Source organism: Phascolarctos cinereus, unplaced genomic scaffold (assembly GCF_003287225.1).
Source record: "Phascolarctos cinereus isolate Bilbo 61053 unplaced genomic scaffold, phaCin_HiC Scaffold_726;HRSCAF=1367, whole genome shotgun sequence".
NCBI lineage: Eukaryota > Metazoa > Chordata > Mammalia > Diprotodontia > Phascolarctidae > Phascolarctos > Phascolarctos cinereus.
In genome coordinates, this window is record NW_027556098.1 from 113174195 (window position 1) to 113189257 (window position 15063).

The window sequence follows — 15063 nt, forward strand, 5'->3', positions numbered from 1 at the left end:
TACATTATTATCTCATTTGATCCTCAGAACAACTTTGTACAGCTAATGCTATTATCCCTGCTTTATAGACGAGGAAAGAGAAGCTGGAAATGGTTAAGTGACTTGCCCAGAATCACAGAGCCAATTAAGTATGTGAGGCAAGATTTGAACTCAGGTCTTTCTTACTCCAATTCCAGCACTCTATATCTACTATGCAACTTAGCTGATTTTTCATTCTCTCTATCTATTGGTTCCTTCTCTGATAACTAAAAACATACCCCAGTCCATTTTCCTGTCCCCATCCTTAAGAAACCCTCATTTCATTTTATTACCTCTTAAAGATAGTCTATATTTCTTCTCCCTTTCACCAGCCTTTTCTATGAATTTGGTAACGAAAGGGAGGAGAAGTATATCTATGGGACATTTCAAATTAGATATCCTAGAGATATCAGGCATTCCAAACCAGATATCCTGGAGATATCTAACACTCAATATATGTTCAAAAGGAAATATTGTTTCTCCTCCTAAACCTACTCTCCTTTACCAAATTTACCTATTTCATTTCAGAACACCACTGTCCTTCCAGTCGTCCAGGTTAACAACTTCTATGGCATCCTGAACTTTTAATTCTCACTCACCCCAAATCAGTTGTCAAATCCTATTGTTTCTAATTCTGTAACATCTCTTACATCATTCCCTTACCTCTACTCACACAGCTACTACCCTAGTTCAGGTCTGCATCACCTCACCAGGCCTATTTCAATAGCTTCCTAGTTTGTTTCTCTGCCTCAAATTTCTCCTCTCTTAACTCCATCCACCACATAGCTGATGAGTGACATTTTTCTGGAAGATATGTCTGAGCATGTCACTTTCATACTCAAAAACCAACAATGGTTCCCTATAGCCATTAGGATTAAATACAAAGTCTTCTCTTTTTAAAGCCCTTCACAACCTACCTTTCCAATATTATACATGCTCCCCTTTCCACATTCTATAGTTTAACCAGAAGGCTTATTATTATTATTCCCCACACCTGATACTTCATCTTCTATTTCCACTCTTTTGTATTGACTATCCCCTATGCCTGGAAGCATTCCTTCCCACTTGCACCTCACAGAATCCCTTGCCTCCTTCCTTCAGGACTTACTTAAGCTCCATCTTCTTTTTTATTTTTTTTAGGCAATTGGGTTTAAGTGACTTGCCCAGGGTCACACAGCTAGTAAGTGTCAAGTGTTTGGTCTGAGGCCGGATTTGAACTCAGGTCCTCCTGACTTCAGGGCCGGTTCTCTATTCACTGTGCCACCTAGCTGCCCCTAGCTCCATCTTCTATACAAAGCCTTTCCCAATCCCTCCAGCAGCTAGAGCCTTCTCCACCACATTGTCTTACATTCTTTTGGCATGTATTCTATACATACTCATGCATGCGCGCGCACGCGCACACACACACACACACACACACACACACACACACACACACATATTCTGTCTCCCCTGATAGTATATAAAGTACTTGAAGGCAGTGACTACTTCATTTTTCTCTTTGCAACCCCACTAACACAATGCCTGGGACGCAGTTAATAAAGTTATGATGGTTGACTGGATAGGCTAGCTTGCCTTTGGAAAACTGAACAGTGCTTTTAATAACCCCAATCTTCTCCATGAAACAATTTTTAACACCAATGTTCTTACTAATGATCCTTACTGTATGGCTTCAAGTCAGAGAATACCCCATTTTCCAAACAATTAAAAATGCAAGTCACCTCAACAACAATGGAAACACATATAATAGGCACTAGTAGGCTACAGCATATCACCAAAAACTTGCCTAGAAAATAAAACAGCATATAGTATATTATTTATGGGCCTAACTAGAAAAAATGGATGAATCATGTAATGAAAGAGCTAACAGCCAGCATGCTCCCTTGGTATCTACCCACTGTCAAGATAGTTAGAGAAAGGCCTCCAGCACTTTGGGGACAACAACAGCACAGAAGAAATAAACTTGAATGCATTAGGACCTCTACCAATGGAAGAAGTATCCACATTGATGAGATCACACATCCATCTTTGTAACAAAGTATATCCAATTATGATTTGAGAAGCAGTCAGTTTAACCATAGCTCATAGCTTTTTAACAGCTTTTATCAAAACTGCACAGATACTGCTCTGATATAGCTACAACAGCCCAATGGGATACTGACTATTCAGGTTGGCATCATTAGTGCAGTAATCGCTAAACAACAGAAAAAAAGGTTTTATCTGGTCTTCAAAGACAGATATCTCCATTCTGGTTTTAGAAAAAATGAAGAGATTCAGAAGTAACTATCGAAGGACTTTAAATGTTCTGATTAAAATTATCATTGAACTTGGAAATTCCAATCCTATCAGGCAAAAAATGAGAAATCTAGTGGCAATCTAATCTGCAACAAGCCAATAGAAACAAACCCCCCATCTGATGCCAAAACTGGTATCTCAGGAAAAAAGATCTGAAAAGCACTAATGACCTCAAAGCAAATTACATCACATGATCAGAGCAAACCTGACTCTTAATTGACTATAATGCTGAAAATGCAATTCTAATTATTCATTCTTCTAATTCTAAATTCCTTGAAAACACATTATTCTTTGTATTCCCAATGTGCAAAACAGTACATGTAGTAGTCATGTAGTCTGTCAAATTAATTAATTCATCAAATGTTTATTGAACACAATTATTTAGTGCATGTAAGAAAAGCACTATGTACCTCAGGTGTCTGTTTTAAAAAAAACCTGTGAGACTTATATTTTGAGTAGAAAAAGTACAGATAATAGTCCAATGCTAAAGGTGAGTAAATTTTCCCCAAAAGGAGACATAAATGTCATTTCCTATCTTAGAAAGGAGGAATGAGGAAAATGAAAATTTCATTTTGAGATATCTTATTCCAAGATGGAAATGCTTTATTTTCATAAGGAAATATCCCCATCTTGTGGGCTTTCAGGAGACTATCACAAAAGGTACTTTGGCAATTGCAGACATAAATGTTAACACTCAATTTACAAATAAGCCAAACATATGAACAAGTAGAAGAAAAGCAACGCCCATGAAGGAGATGGAACCATTCTGATGGATGCAAGGCAGAGCTCAGATAATTCATATATTTTAATGACAGAATGAAAAAGATCTGTAAATAATGAGGTCATTATGGAGATGTAACTAACATTTCAACATGTATCTCCCCCCAAACTTCAGTACTTCAGAAATAATATTTCCATATTATTATTGCATTCATGAACAAAAACACCATTACAAGTATCAGCCTATATATGTCAATAGCACTCTAATTCCCTCAGAAAACACTTTTTAAAAATAAAATACCCCAATACATTTCTAAACACCTGTGAAGAGCTAATTAAATTTTATTGTGTTTTTATTATATTCAAGAATAATTTTTTAAAACATAGGCATAGCAGCATTCTCGTCCCGATACATCACTGCATTCACCTGCCACATTCCCATAACCCAAGACCCCAGCACACAACATTTACAACTGCAAAAAGTTGTTATTGTTTACAAATTTGCTATTTGGAAGAAATTCACTTTAAGCAAAGTATAAAATGAATATATAGCTTTCTTAGACCCCTCTACGTTATTTTATTATAATGTACACTCTAGTAATAGACTTCCAACATGATAGTGTTTGAAATCAGTATTGCTACTTGGATTGCCTTTCAAATTTTTTGAAACAAGACTGACTATAAATCAGAAGCTCAGTGGTATCATAAAAACAGAGGTGCAATACTATCTATTCATGAATGCATTCAGGTAAAATAGAGCAAAATTCCATTACAAAAACAGGGTTTATATTATAAGACTATTTCCATGGCCCACTATGGGGCCCAAAGTAGCAGCATGCTGTTACTCTGTTACAGCAAATTTTCTGAAATTAACAATCGTATATAAAGCTTTCTTTAATGCTAATAAAATCTCTTTCTCAAATAAAACTACCTAACTATGCAGAGTTTGCAGAGCAGGCAGGGAGAAAAAAAGAGTTGGTCTCTTTATGGGCATTGCTCTGGCATCAAACACAAGGTACTCAGTTACTTCCTCCTAGAAAAACCTAACAAATCTAACTTTTAAAAATCCACCAAAATTTTTTTTAAATCTTTGTAAAGCCCAGAAAAATGGGAGGAGTATATGAAATACCCTATCTTTTCCTAATAGATTTAAGGCTTGTCTTCACAATCAATTCACAATAGAAAGTCAGAGAATCAGTTTGGTTTCACTACCAGTTCCTAGAGATTATAAATGTAGCTTTTAACACTGTACCTATTAAAAACATATTCTATTGTGATAAATCACTTAGACCAGAGTTCATAGGATCACAGACTTAGAGCTAAAAGGGACCTCAGAGGCTCATTTTATAGATAAGGAAACTGAGGCCCAAGGAAGTTAAATGACTGGTGCAAGGTCACAAATGTCATATGATTCAAAGGCAGAATTTTAGCCCAGGACCTCAGACTCTAGGGCCAACGTTCTCTCCACCATATCATGCACTGTAACGCTGATCATAAATTCCTTATAATAACAGGATTTAGGCCCTTTTCTGAGGAAAGGATCACCACACCTAACATCATTTTACAAAGGAAGAAACTAAAGCCATGAATGAGAATGATCCAAGGTCTCAAAATGAGTTAATTACAGAGTTGAAACTATACTTCTGGACTCCCAGGCCACCATTCATTACACTATACCACAATGCATCTTACTGACACTCTTCTCTTGGCTTCAATGGCACTGTACTTTCCTGGTTTTTATCCTATCTTTCCTACCACTTGTGTTTCCTTTGCTAAGTCTTCTTTATACTCTCCAGCCCTTACATAAGCACACTCTCCAAGCTCTTTCATTGTCTTCTTGATAATTACTCCTTTGGCAAATTCATCCATTCTCATGATTTCAATTATCACTACCAAGGAAATATAATCTACATCTTCCTTACCTATTCTATTTGTAAACAATAACAACTTCTTAGGGTCACAAATATTGTGCATTAGGGGAACTAGAGTTATAGTAAGAGAGCAGGTGAACGTGATAACGTGGAAGAAGGAGATGCTGCTAAGCAAACATCGTTGGTTCCATTTTTTATAGGCCCACAGCATCTTATATGGCACTAGGCTCATAGTAGTAATTTAAGACCTATCTACTGAATCAATGAATCTAGATAAGCAGTGGTCATGTGAATATCCAAATGTCACCTTAAACACAACGTTCATATAAATAGACATTTGTCCACAAACTAATTTGCATCTGCAATAAGTCTATTTCTACTAGTGGAAGCACCATTATAACAGTACTCCAAATTAAAAACACTACACCATCTTTGATTCTTCCTCAGATGCCACAGTCTCCATGAAACCTACTCCAATGTTCCTAAGTAAAATGGATCTCTTCAAATTTCACATGGCACTTTATCACAATCTCTTCTTTGTCATTAACACAGTCCAAACTCCATATTTATTATGAACAGCAGTGGTGTCAAACTCAGATAGAAACTGAGGCCACTAAATTGTACATAAAATCCTTACAGGCCACAAATTGATCTATTTTAAAATGTATAATATATTTATTGAATTCTTATTTATTTTGTTAAATATTTCCCAATTATATTTTACTCTGAGTCAGGCTATATTCAAGCATGTTGTGGGCTGCATGGGGCTCACAGGCTACATGTTTCATACCTCTAGAATAAGGTATGTTTTAGCAGCATATTAGAACATAAGCTCAAAGAGGAAAGGGTCTATGTCATTCATCATCTTTGTATTCCAAGTACCTTGCACACGGATGTTTAATTAAATTGTTGAATTAGCATATATTCTTTAAAATTATTTCATGTATCTTGTTTTCTAATTTTTTTTACATCTTTTAAAATAATGCTGTAAAAATATTGAAGGCAAGCACATCTTAAATTCTTTTATGTCCACTGCAGTGCCTAGCACAGTAGGTGATCAATACTTACTGACTAATGAATGAAGGAACTTTACATGTATTGCATTTAAGAACAATAGTATGGGGGGGGCAGAGTCAAGACGGTAGAAAAAAGGCAGGGACATACCTGAGCTTTCACAAATTCCCCTCCAAACAACTTTAAATAACACCTCAAAACAAATTCTGGAGCAATAGAATCCATAAAAGGACAGGGTGAAACAATTTTACAATGCAAGACAAGTTAGGTCGGCAGAAAAGGTCTGTCGTACTGGGGTGAGAGTAGAGCACAGGCTACACCAGCACAGGCTGGGCCCCAGCAAACCAAGAGTAGGCCTTGGAAGTGACTGAATCAGTCGCTACAGCAGCTTCAAGAACTCTCTTACCACAAATGGTAAAGGGATTGGACAACTGATGAGAAGGAGCTTATAGAGGTCCCCTTTATTGGCAATGGGTAAAGGACTCAGTTACATAACCCAAACTAACATCTGGGTTACAGTCCTGGGTGGCAGTCCAAGGGTGAAGAAAAGCACTAGCACACCAGAACTTACAACTGAAGAAGAGCAGGGACCCCTGGTCAAAGTTTCAGGGCAGAAAAGAATGCTTGTGGCTGCTCACAGACCAGAGCACAGGCCAGGAGAGTAGTGAACACACCTCCCCTTAGATCACATCACCTTGAAAGAAATGAAAGCTTACAGACCTCTGGAACTAGCTCTGAAAACTTAGCTGCCAAGAAAAAACAAAAATAAAACAGAAACTTGGGACCGTGTTCCCTCTACCCCAGCAGCAGAGCCCAACTTTAACATAAAATTAAAAGTCAAGAAGTAGGCTGGAAAAAATGAGAAAACAACAAAAAAAGATCCTGACCATCTGACAAAAACTGCTAGGAAAACTGGAAAGCAGTATGGGAAAAACTAAGTATAGACCAACATCTTACACCATATAGCAAGATAAGGTCAAAATGAGTACATGATTTAGATATAAAAGGTGATACAATAAGAAAATTAGGAGAGCAAGGAATAGTTTACCTCTCAGGTCTATGGAGAAGGAAAGAATTTATGACCAAATAAGAGACAAAGTATTATGAGATATAAAATGATAAATTTGATTATATTAAATTTAAAAGTTTCTGCACAAACAAAACCAATGTAAACAAGATTGGAAGGAAAGCAGAAAGCTGGGAAACAATTTTTATAGCAAATGTCTCTGATAAAGGCCTCATTTCTCAAATATATAGAGAATCTAGTCAAATTTATAGGAATACAAGTCATTCCCCAATTGATAAATGGTCAAAGGATAAAGAGGCATCTGCTTCCGGGAGCCAAGATGGCAGAGTGAAAAGGTAGTCGCTCTCACTCTCCCCTATCAACCTCTGAAAACCCAGAAAATATCAGCCCAGAAAAAAAAAAAACCCTGGAACACCTGAACTAGAAGAAAGACAAGGAGCAGCAGTGCAGTAGCCCAGCAAACGGGTCTCCCAGTGCCTCAGCAAAAACAAGGGGCCCCAGGCAGATAAGTACCCTGCGGCATTCATCTGAAAGGAGGTGAAGAAAACAACCTAAAGGCTTCCTAAAGCCCCGACCTTGCTGATTCCAACCCAACACCAGGTGAGCTGTAGGAGCCCTGAAGCCTCTAATTGTGAAGAAATCCTGAAGCCCAGGTGGTAGAGCAGGCAAACACCAACACCTGGATCTCTGAATGCCTCAGTGAGGGTGGGGGCAACCAGTGGAAACCAGCTCAGAAAACCACCAGGAGTCCCCAAAATCCACCGCAAAGGAATCTCCCAGTGCATTAGCAGAAACGAGGGAGACAACACTGCAGGGGGCCCCAGGCAGATAAACATCCTGCAGCACCCATCTAAAAGGAGCTGAAGAAAGCTAAAGGAAAGGAAAAGCAGGCAACCTAGAATTGCCTGAAAGTTCCAGCCTTGCTGATTCCAGCCCAACACCAGGTAAGCTGCCAGAAACCTACAGCTTCCAATTCCCAGCATAAGAGGCCCCAGAACACAAAGCCAGTGACCAAGACCTAGGCTCCCAACACAAGAAGCTTGGGTCAGTACCCTCTGTTCCCCAGCAGGAGAGCTCAATCTCTTTAAAGGCCAGGGAATAAAGAAACACCATGAGTAAAAAGAAATGTACCATAGATTCATATTATGAGAAGAGTGAAGATCAAGACAGAAATTCTGAAGAGGACAACATTGTCAACAAACCCACATCTGCAACAACAAAAGGGAATATGAACTGGTCTGAAGCCCAAAAAGCCTTCTTAGAAGAGCTCAAGAAGGATTGTAATAGTCAAATGAGAGAGGTAAAGAGTCCTTCAAAAATACAATTGGCCAATTGGAAAAAAAATACACTGAAGAAAACAAGTCCCTAAAAAACACAATTGGCCAGTTGAAGAAGGAAGTACAAAAACTAACAGAAGAAAACAATCTGTTAAAAACTAGAATTGGACAAATGGAAACTAATGTCTCTATGAGAGAGCAAGAATCAGTCAAACAGAAACAAAAAAATGAAAAAATAGATGAAAATGTAAAATACCTCATCAGTAAAACAACCGACCTGGAAAATCGACTCAGGAGAGACAATTTAAAAATTATTGGACTACCTGAAAATCATGATGAAAAAAAGAGCCTGGACAGTATCTTTCAGGAAATCATAAAGGAAAACTGCCCAGAAGTCCTAGAACCAGAAGGGAAAATAACCATAGAAAGAATCCACCGATCACCACCTGAAAGAGATCCCAAATTGACAACGCCAAGAAATATAATAGCAAAATTCCAAAATTACCAGATGAAAGAGAAGGTGCTGCAAGCAGCCAGAAAGAAAGAATTTAAATATCATGGAACCACAGTCAGGATTACACAGGACCTTGCAGCTTCTACATTAAAAGACGCAGGGCATGGAACATGATATTCCATAAGGCAAAGGAGCTTGGAATGCAGCCAAGGATCAATTACCCAGCAAAAATGAGCATCATTTTTCAAGGGAGGAGGTGGATATTCAACGAAATAGGAGACTTCCAAACTTTCCTGATAAAAAGACCAGAGCTCAACAAAAAATTTGATCTTCAAGTACAGGACTCAAGAAGGACTTAAAAAGGTAAATGGGACAGAAGGATACAATATGTTGTTAATAAGGGGGGGGCTGTTTAAACCCCTACAAGGGAATATGAGACTTGCAACCCTTGAGAACTGTATTGTTATTACACCTTGTTAAAGGAGTATACATAAAGAGGGTGGATATTAGTTGACTTTGATGTAATGATAAAAAAAAATCTAATCAAGTGGGTTAAATGGATCCAAATAAGTGGATCAATCTGATCTTAGAAAAGGTACTGAGAAAGGAGGAGGCAGACAAGGGTAAATTACATTACAGGAAAAGACACAAAATCCTATTATGGGGGGGGAGTATTGTTTGAACCTTACTCTCATCAGATTAGGCTCAAGAAGGGCATAATATAATCAGTTAGGTATAGAAATCTAACTTGCCCTATAGGCAGTAGGAGGGAAAAGGGGAAAGAAAAGGGAGGGGGGAAAGAAGGGAGGGAAGCAGCAGTAAGACTAAAGGGGAAGAAAAGGGAAAGGGATAATAAAAGGGGGAAGGGACTGAAGGAGGCGGTGGTCAAAAGCAAAACACTAGTGAAGGGGAGATGTAAATGTAAAGCCTATATCAGATTGTGTGCAATCTTGGGAGGGTGGGGGGGAGGAAAAGGGAGAAAAATTTTCAACTCAAAAGCATAGAAAAAATTAAAAAAATTTAAATAAAAAAGGATAAAGAGGCAGTTTTCAAATGGAGAAATCAAAGCTATCAATATCAACATATAGTAGAAATGCTCTAAATCACTTATAATTTTTTTTTGTTGAGGCAACTGGGTTTAAGTGACTTACCCAGGGTCACACAGCTAGTGTCAACTGTCTGAGGCCAGATTTGAACTCAGGTCCCCCTGACTCCAGGGCTGGTGCTCTATCCACTGCACCACCTACCTGCCCCTCTAAATCACTACTGATTAGAGAAATATAGATTAAAACAACTCTGAGGCACCCACTCACACCTATCAGATTGGTTAATATATCAGAAAAGGAAAATGATAAATGTTGGAGAGGTTGTGGGAAAATTGGGACACTAATGCACTAGAGTGCATGGTAAAATTGTGAACTGATCCAATCATTCTGAAGAAGAATTATGAACTATGCCCAAAGGGCAATGAAACTATGCATACCCTTAGAATCAGTAATACCACTACTAGGTCTGTATCCCAAAAAGATTAAAAAAAAAAAAGGAAAAGACCTTTTTACAAATTACAAACTTACGAAAATTTACAAAATTACAAAAATAGTTACAGAAGTTCTTTTTGTGGTGGCAAAGAGTCGGAAATTGAAGAGATGCCCATAAATTGTGGAATGGCTCACCAAGTTGTTGTAGAATACTATTGTGCTATAAGAAATGACAATCAGGATGTTCTCAGAAAAACCTGGAAAGACTTACATGGACTGATGCAAAATGAAATGAGCAGAACCAGGAGAAAAGTGTACACAGTAACAGCAATACTGCACAACGATCATTTGTAAATGACTTAGCTATTCTCAGCAATACAATGATCCAAGACAATTCCCAAGTTCTTAATCTGAAAAATGCTATCCAGATCCAGGGAAAGAACTGATGGAATGAATGCAATTCAAAGCATACTTTTTTTTACTTTATTTTTTGGGGTGTTGTGGTTTTTTAGGTCTATGTTTTCTTTCACACTATGACTAATTTGGAAATATGTTTTGTGTGACATGTATAACCTACATCAAATTGCTTGCCTTCTCAATGAGGAGGGAGGTGAGGAAGGGAGAGAAAGAATTTTGAACTCAAAGTTTTAAGCAACAAATGCTGAAAAATGTTTTTACATGTAATTGAGGAGGGGAATAAAATATTAAATAAAAAAGGACAATAATGTTATTGGATGTTTGATCAGTCAAAACATTACTAGATTTCAATCTTCTCTTCAGGACCTCATTACTAAAAAGGCATAAAAAAACTGCAAAAACTCACAAAATGATTACTTGTTTAGATACTATAATGTACAGGGAAAAGTTGCAAAAGCAGGTGTTATTTAGTTTAGTGAAAAGGAGGTTAAAGGGTAGACCTAAATAATAGCGACCAAAAAGTCTTTGTTTCCCTTCAGAAAAAGAACTCGTACATGAAGAATATAGATTAAATATAGGGAGGAATTTACTCTCAAGGAATGGCCTGCCTAGAAACACAGAAAAGGAAGGGGATTGTATATGTGTGCATGCATGCATGTGTGTGTATATGTACATATGTATATATCTCCTCCTGCAAATATATTCAAGGATCTAGAAAGCAAAACAAAAAACCTACCAAATAGACAATATGCAGGTCATTCTCTAAAACAAAGCTTTTCATAGCTCTCTGAAGGTCGGCAAATATATCCAGGGCCTCAGATGGAGAAAGAGATGAAGAAAGAGTGGCTGAACCAAGGTGGGTAGGATGATATACTTTTTCTAAAAGAAAAGCAAATATTAAATTCAAAAGATGAAGTATTTTCTATTCTAGAAAGAATCAAAAAACTGTAAGCGTATCTTGCAGATTCTAATAGAAACATAATTGGCTTTTTTCTTCCATTTTTGGATACCATAAATTCTTGTCAAGCAGACATTCATCCACTTTTGGACTATTCTGAGCAAAAAAAAAATATTCATGAAGTCACAAGGTGATATGAAAAAATATTAACGTTAAACAAAGTATTTACAAGTAATTATCAACAAAGTCTCAACCAGGACTTTTTGTGAAGAAGAAACAAAAAAAGCCCAAACTGAAACCTATATGAATGTACTGAACTGGCCACAAAGTGTTAAATCGGCATAGAGGCTCAATTTATATGCAGTTCTAAGAAAAGCACAAAAAGTAATTGGTAATATTCAAATTGCAAACATAGTCTACAGCTAACATCTGAGGTCTCTTTCAAATCTAAGAGCCTAAAATCCTCAAAATCTAAAATATACCTTCTGGTTATTCTTATTTTCACTTTCCTAATATTTTATGATTAAGAAGAGCAACAAATCAGCATGCAAATAGTTCCTATTGCTGTCTTCTGATTTGGTGACTCTTTTCCAGGAACACCCCAAGAGGAGCTAGTTCTGAGCCACCTCGAGTTTTCACTGGACCAATGAGAACTGGTTGTGTTATACACAAACAAATGAACACATCAGAGCAATATGGATAGTGCTGAGCCACAGGACAGATAACCTCTCAATTATATCAGCTCCCTTCATAACAATTTTTCAGTCTTCAATTGAAGATAAGTTCACTATATTTGCTTTTCTCCCATGTTTGTTTCTCTAATAAGAGTTTACAAAATTCAGCAATAGGGACAGGAAATTGCCAGTTATTAATATGTAAAGAAAAAAGCAAATTATTTAAGGCTTGGCTTTTCAATATCATAGGGGGAAAAACTAAAGAAAGCTTTTCATTGTCCAGAAACCATAAGCTTTAATTATATGTTTTGCTATTTGATATTTTCATTTGTCCCTTGACAATCCAATTTCCACTTAATTTCTAAGTAACCATGCAGAAGATAAGCAAGTTGACAAAAATGGAAATGTCATTTTTACCTTTTATTTCAACATTAGCTTCTGAAATCTGAATGAATTCATTCTCTAGTAGCCACATCACACAGTCTTCAATTGCTCCACGCTCTTCCTGTTGGGTTTTCTGCTTTTCCCCTTTCACACTTTTCTGGTTTTCCATTCTCAGACTCGCAGCCAAAAAAGTACAAGAAGCATAATTCTGTACATCTTTTGGTGTATTGGCAACTCCACCAACTATTATCTAGTAAGTAGAAAAAATTATAACTTATCATAAAGTAAAAAGATAATTGACACAAAAAAATAAAAGAAACAAATAAATTCATTTTGCCAAAAACTCTTCAGGATTTGGTTGTCAAAACTAGCAGCATTATTCTCATTCCAACTGACAATTTGAAAAAATGGAAAATTTCTTTAAAGTAGAAAACTGGCTGGCTCTTTTTTTCCTATCCAAAAACAAATAGATACCACCTGAATGAAAGAATTTATAAAATTCTGGTACTAGCAAAACATATTAAAGTTGGGATTGCTGTCCTAAATTTTAAAGATGATAACTGACTAATCAAATTAATTATCTCATTTTTTTCTTTTGAAATTTATAATACATTGCTCTTCACAGCTTACATAATCTGATCTTTTGTCTAAAGAGAAGAAAGAAGTCAATTCAGAGAGAGATTAGGGCCACTTGATTCTAATACTCAGTCTTTTGGGGGCCATGTTGCATCACATTTTTATAATTACAGTTTGAAACAGATAAATACAACACTAGCTATTCTAAGCTTTAGGGGAGCGCTATCCAAAGTCAGAAAAAAACCTAGATAATTGAAAAGTCCATCTATATATTATTTTTCTAAATAAATACATAAAATGAAAACTTTTACTTCTTTAAGTTCCTTTGTTTTATTGTAGGGCAAAAGAAAAAGTGGTGTCCTGGTCTGCTCTCCCTTACCTCCAGGATAGCTCGTATCATACTGGCAGTCATCTCCCCTTCCTCTCTTCTTTGCAGGCTGCTGCACACAGGTTTGAGTGACCCCTGAAGGAGACCAATGCCTTTTGATTTCTCTGACTTCTTGCAGACTAAGATACTCTCACCTACAAACAATGCAAATGTGTCAGATCCTACTCTTATTTCTATAAAACAGCCAATTTGAATTTTCATTTGCTATTTAATATTTAGTTATCTTTTTCTTCTCTTACTAACTCCCTTTATCATATTCTCTGACATTAGACAACCTCTCTCCCACTTTACTAAAAAGACTGAGGCCTCTAGAGATCTTCTTCATCTCTCCTACCATCCTCTACTCATTCCTTTCAGTTTAAGAGAAAGAAACTCTCCTTCTTGCCAAAGTTAAGCCCTTCATTTGTGGCCTCAGTCCCCACCTTCCCTCCTCCTTCACCTCTCTCATCTTCAACCTCTCATACTCTGCCTAGATCTTCTGTATTCTAAAAATACCCACCTCTGACTCTGCTATATCTACCCGTCCTCTCTCTTTTCTTCTTTGCTGCCAATCATTTAGGAAGAATAGGAGCCTACACTTGCTACCACTACTGCCTCCATCTTAGACCCCCTGCAATTTGTCTTGTATCACCAATGTTCTACTGAAACTGTTCTGGTAACCAATGGCCTTATTTTCAAGTCCAATAGCCTCTTCTCAGTCCTCATCCTCCTTGACCTTTCTGTAATATGGGAAGCAGGTGGTACTGCTGATCACCATCTCCTCCAGGATACACAATGTTCTCTGGATTTTCATGATACTGCTTTTCTTTTTGGTTTTTTTTCCTGTCTGACAATTCCTCAGTCTCCTTTGCTGGATCATCAGCTGGGGATCATATCCTCTTACTGTGGGTGTAATCCCAAGATTCTCTCTCTTTTCTCTAGATATATTTTCTAGACATTAAACCCATGTAGCTTCCATAGATTTAATCATTATCTCTAAACTGATTTCAGAGATAGATATAGATATAGATATAGATATAGATATAGATATAGATATAGATATAGATATAGATATAGATATAGATATAGATATAGATATAGATATAGATATAGATATTCAGCTCTGGTCTTTCTCCTGCGCTCCAGGCCTCCCCTCCCCATGCAATCAACATAAGTCTAGTGGACATTTAAAACTGGATGTCCTGGAGATATCTCAAGTTCAACATTTCCAAAATTGAACTCATCATTTCCCCTAAGCCTACCTCTCTTCCAAGCTTCCCCCGATTTGCTGAGGGTAACCACTATCCGTCTAGTCACCAGGTTCACAACAATGCTGTACTCCCCATGCTCACCCCACAAATCCACTCAGATGACAAATCTTGTTATTTCTACATTCAAATCTCTTAAATTTGCCCCTTTCTCTCCACTCACACAGCCACCACCCTAGTTCACACCCTTTCAAATTCTCATCTAAACCATTGCAATAGCCTCTTAATTGGTCTCCCTGCCTCATGCCTCTCCTCACTCAATCTATCCTCCAAACTTTTATCAAAGTGATTTTACCAAAATGCAAATCTGACCATGTCACTTCCC

The 15063-nt window shown here is 37.2% G+C and overlaps 1 protein-coding gene across 1 annotated transcript in view; it reads right to left on the minus strand.

The window, feature by feature from the left end:
* The window catches only part of POLQ (DNA polymerase theta), a 120448-nt gene that overhangs the window by 75807 nt on the left and 29578 nt on the right, over nucleotides 1–15063 (minus strand). The window contains 3 exon segments of the mRNA XM_078146725.1: nucleotides 11308–11450; nucleotides 12561–12777; nucleotides 13483–13625. Of these exon segments, the coding sequence (XP_078002851.1) occupies nucleotides 11308–11450; nucleotides 12561–12777; nucleotides 13483–13625 (503 nt within the window).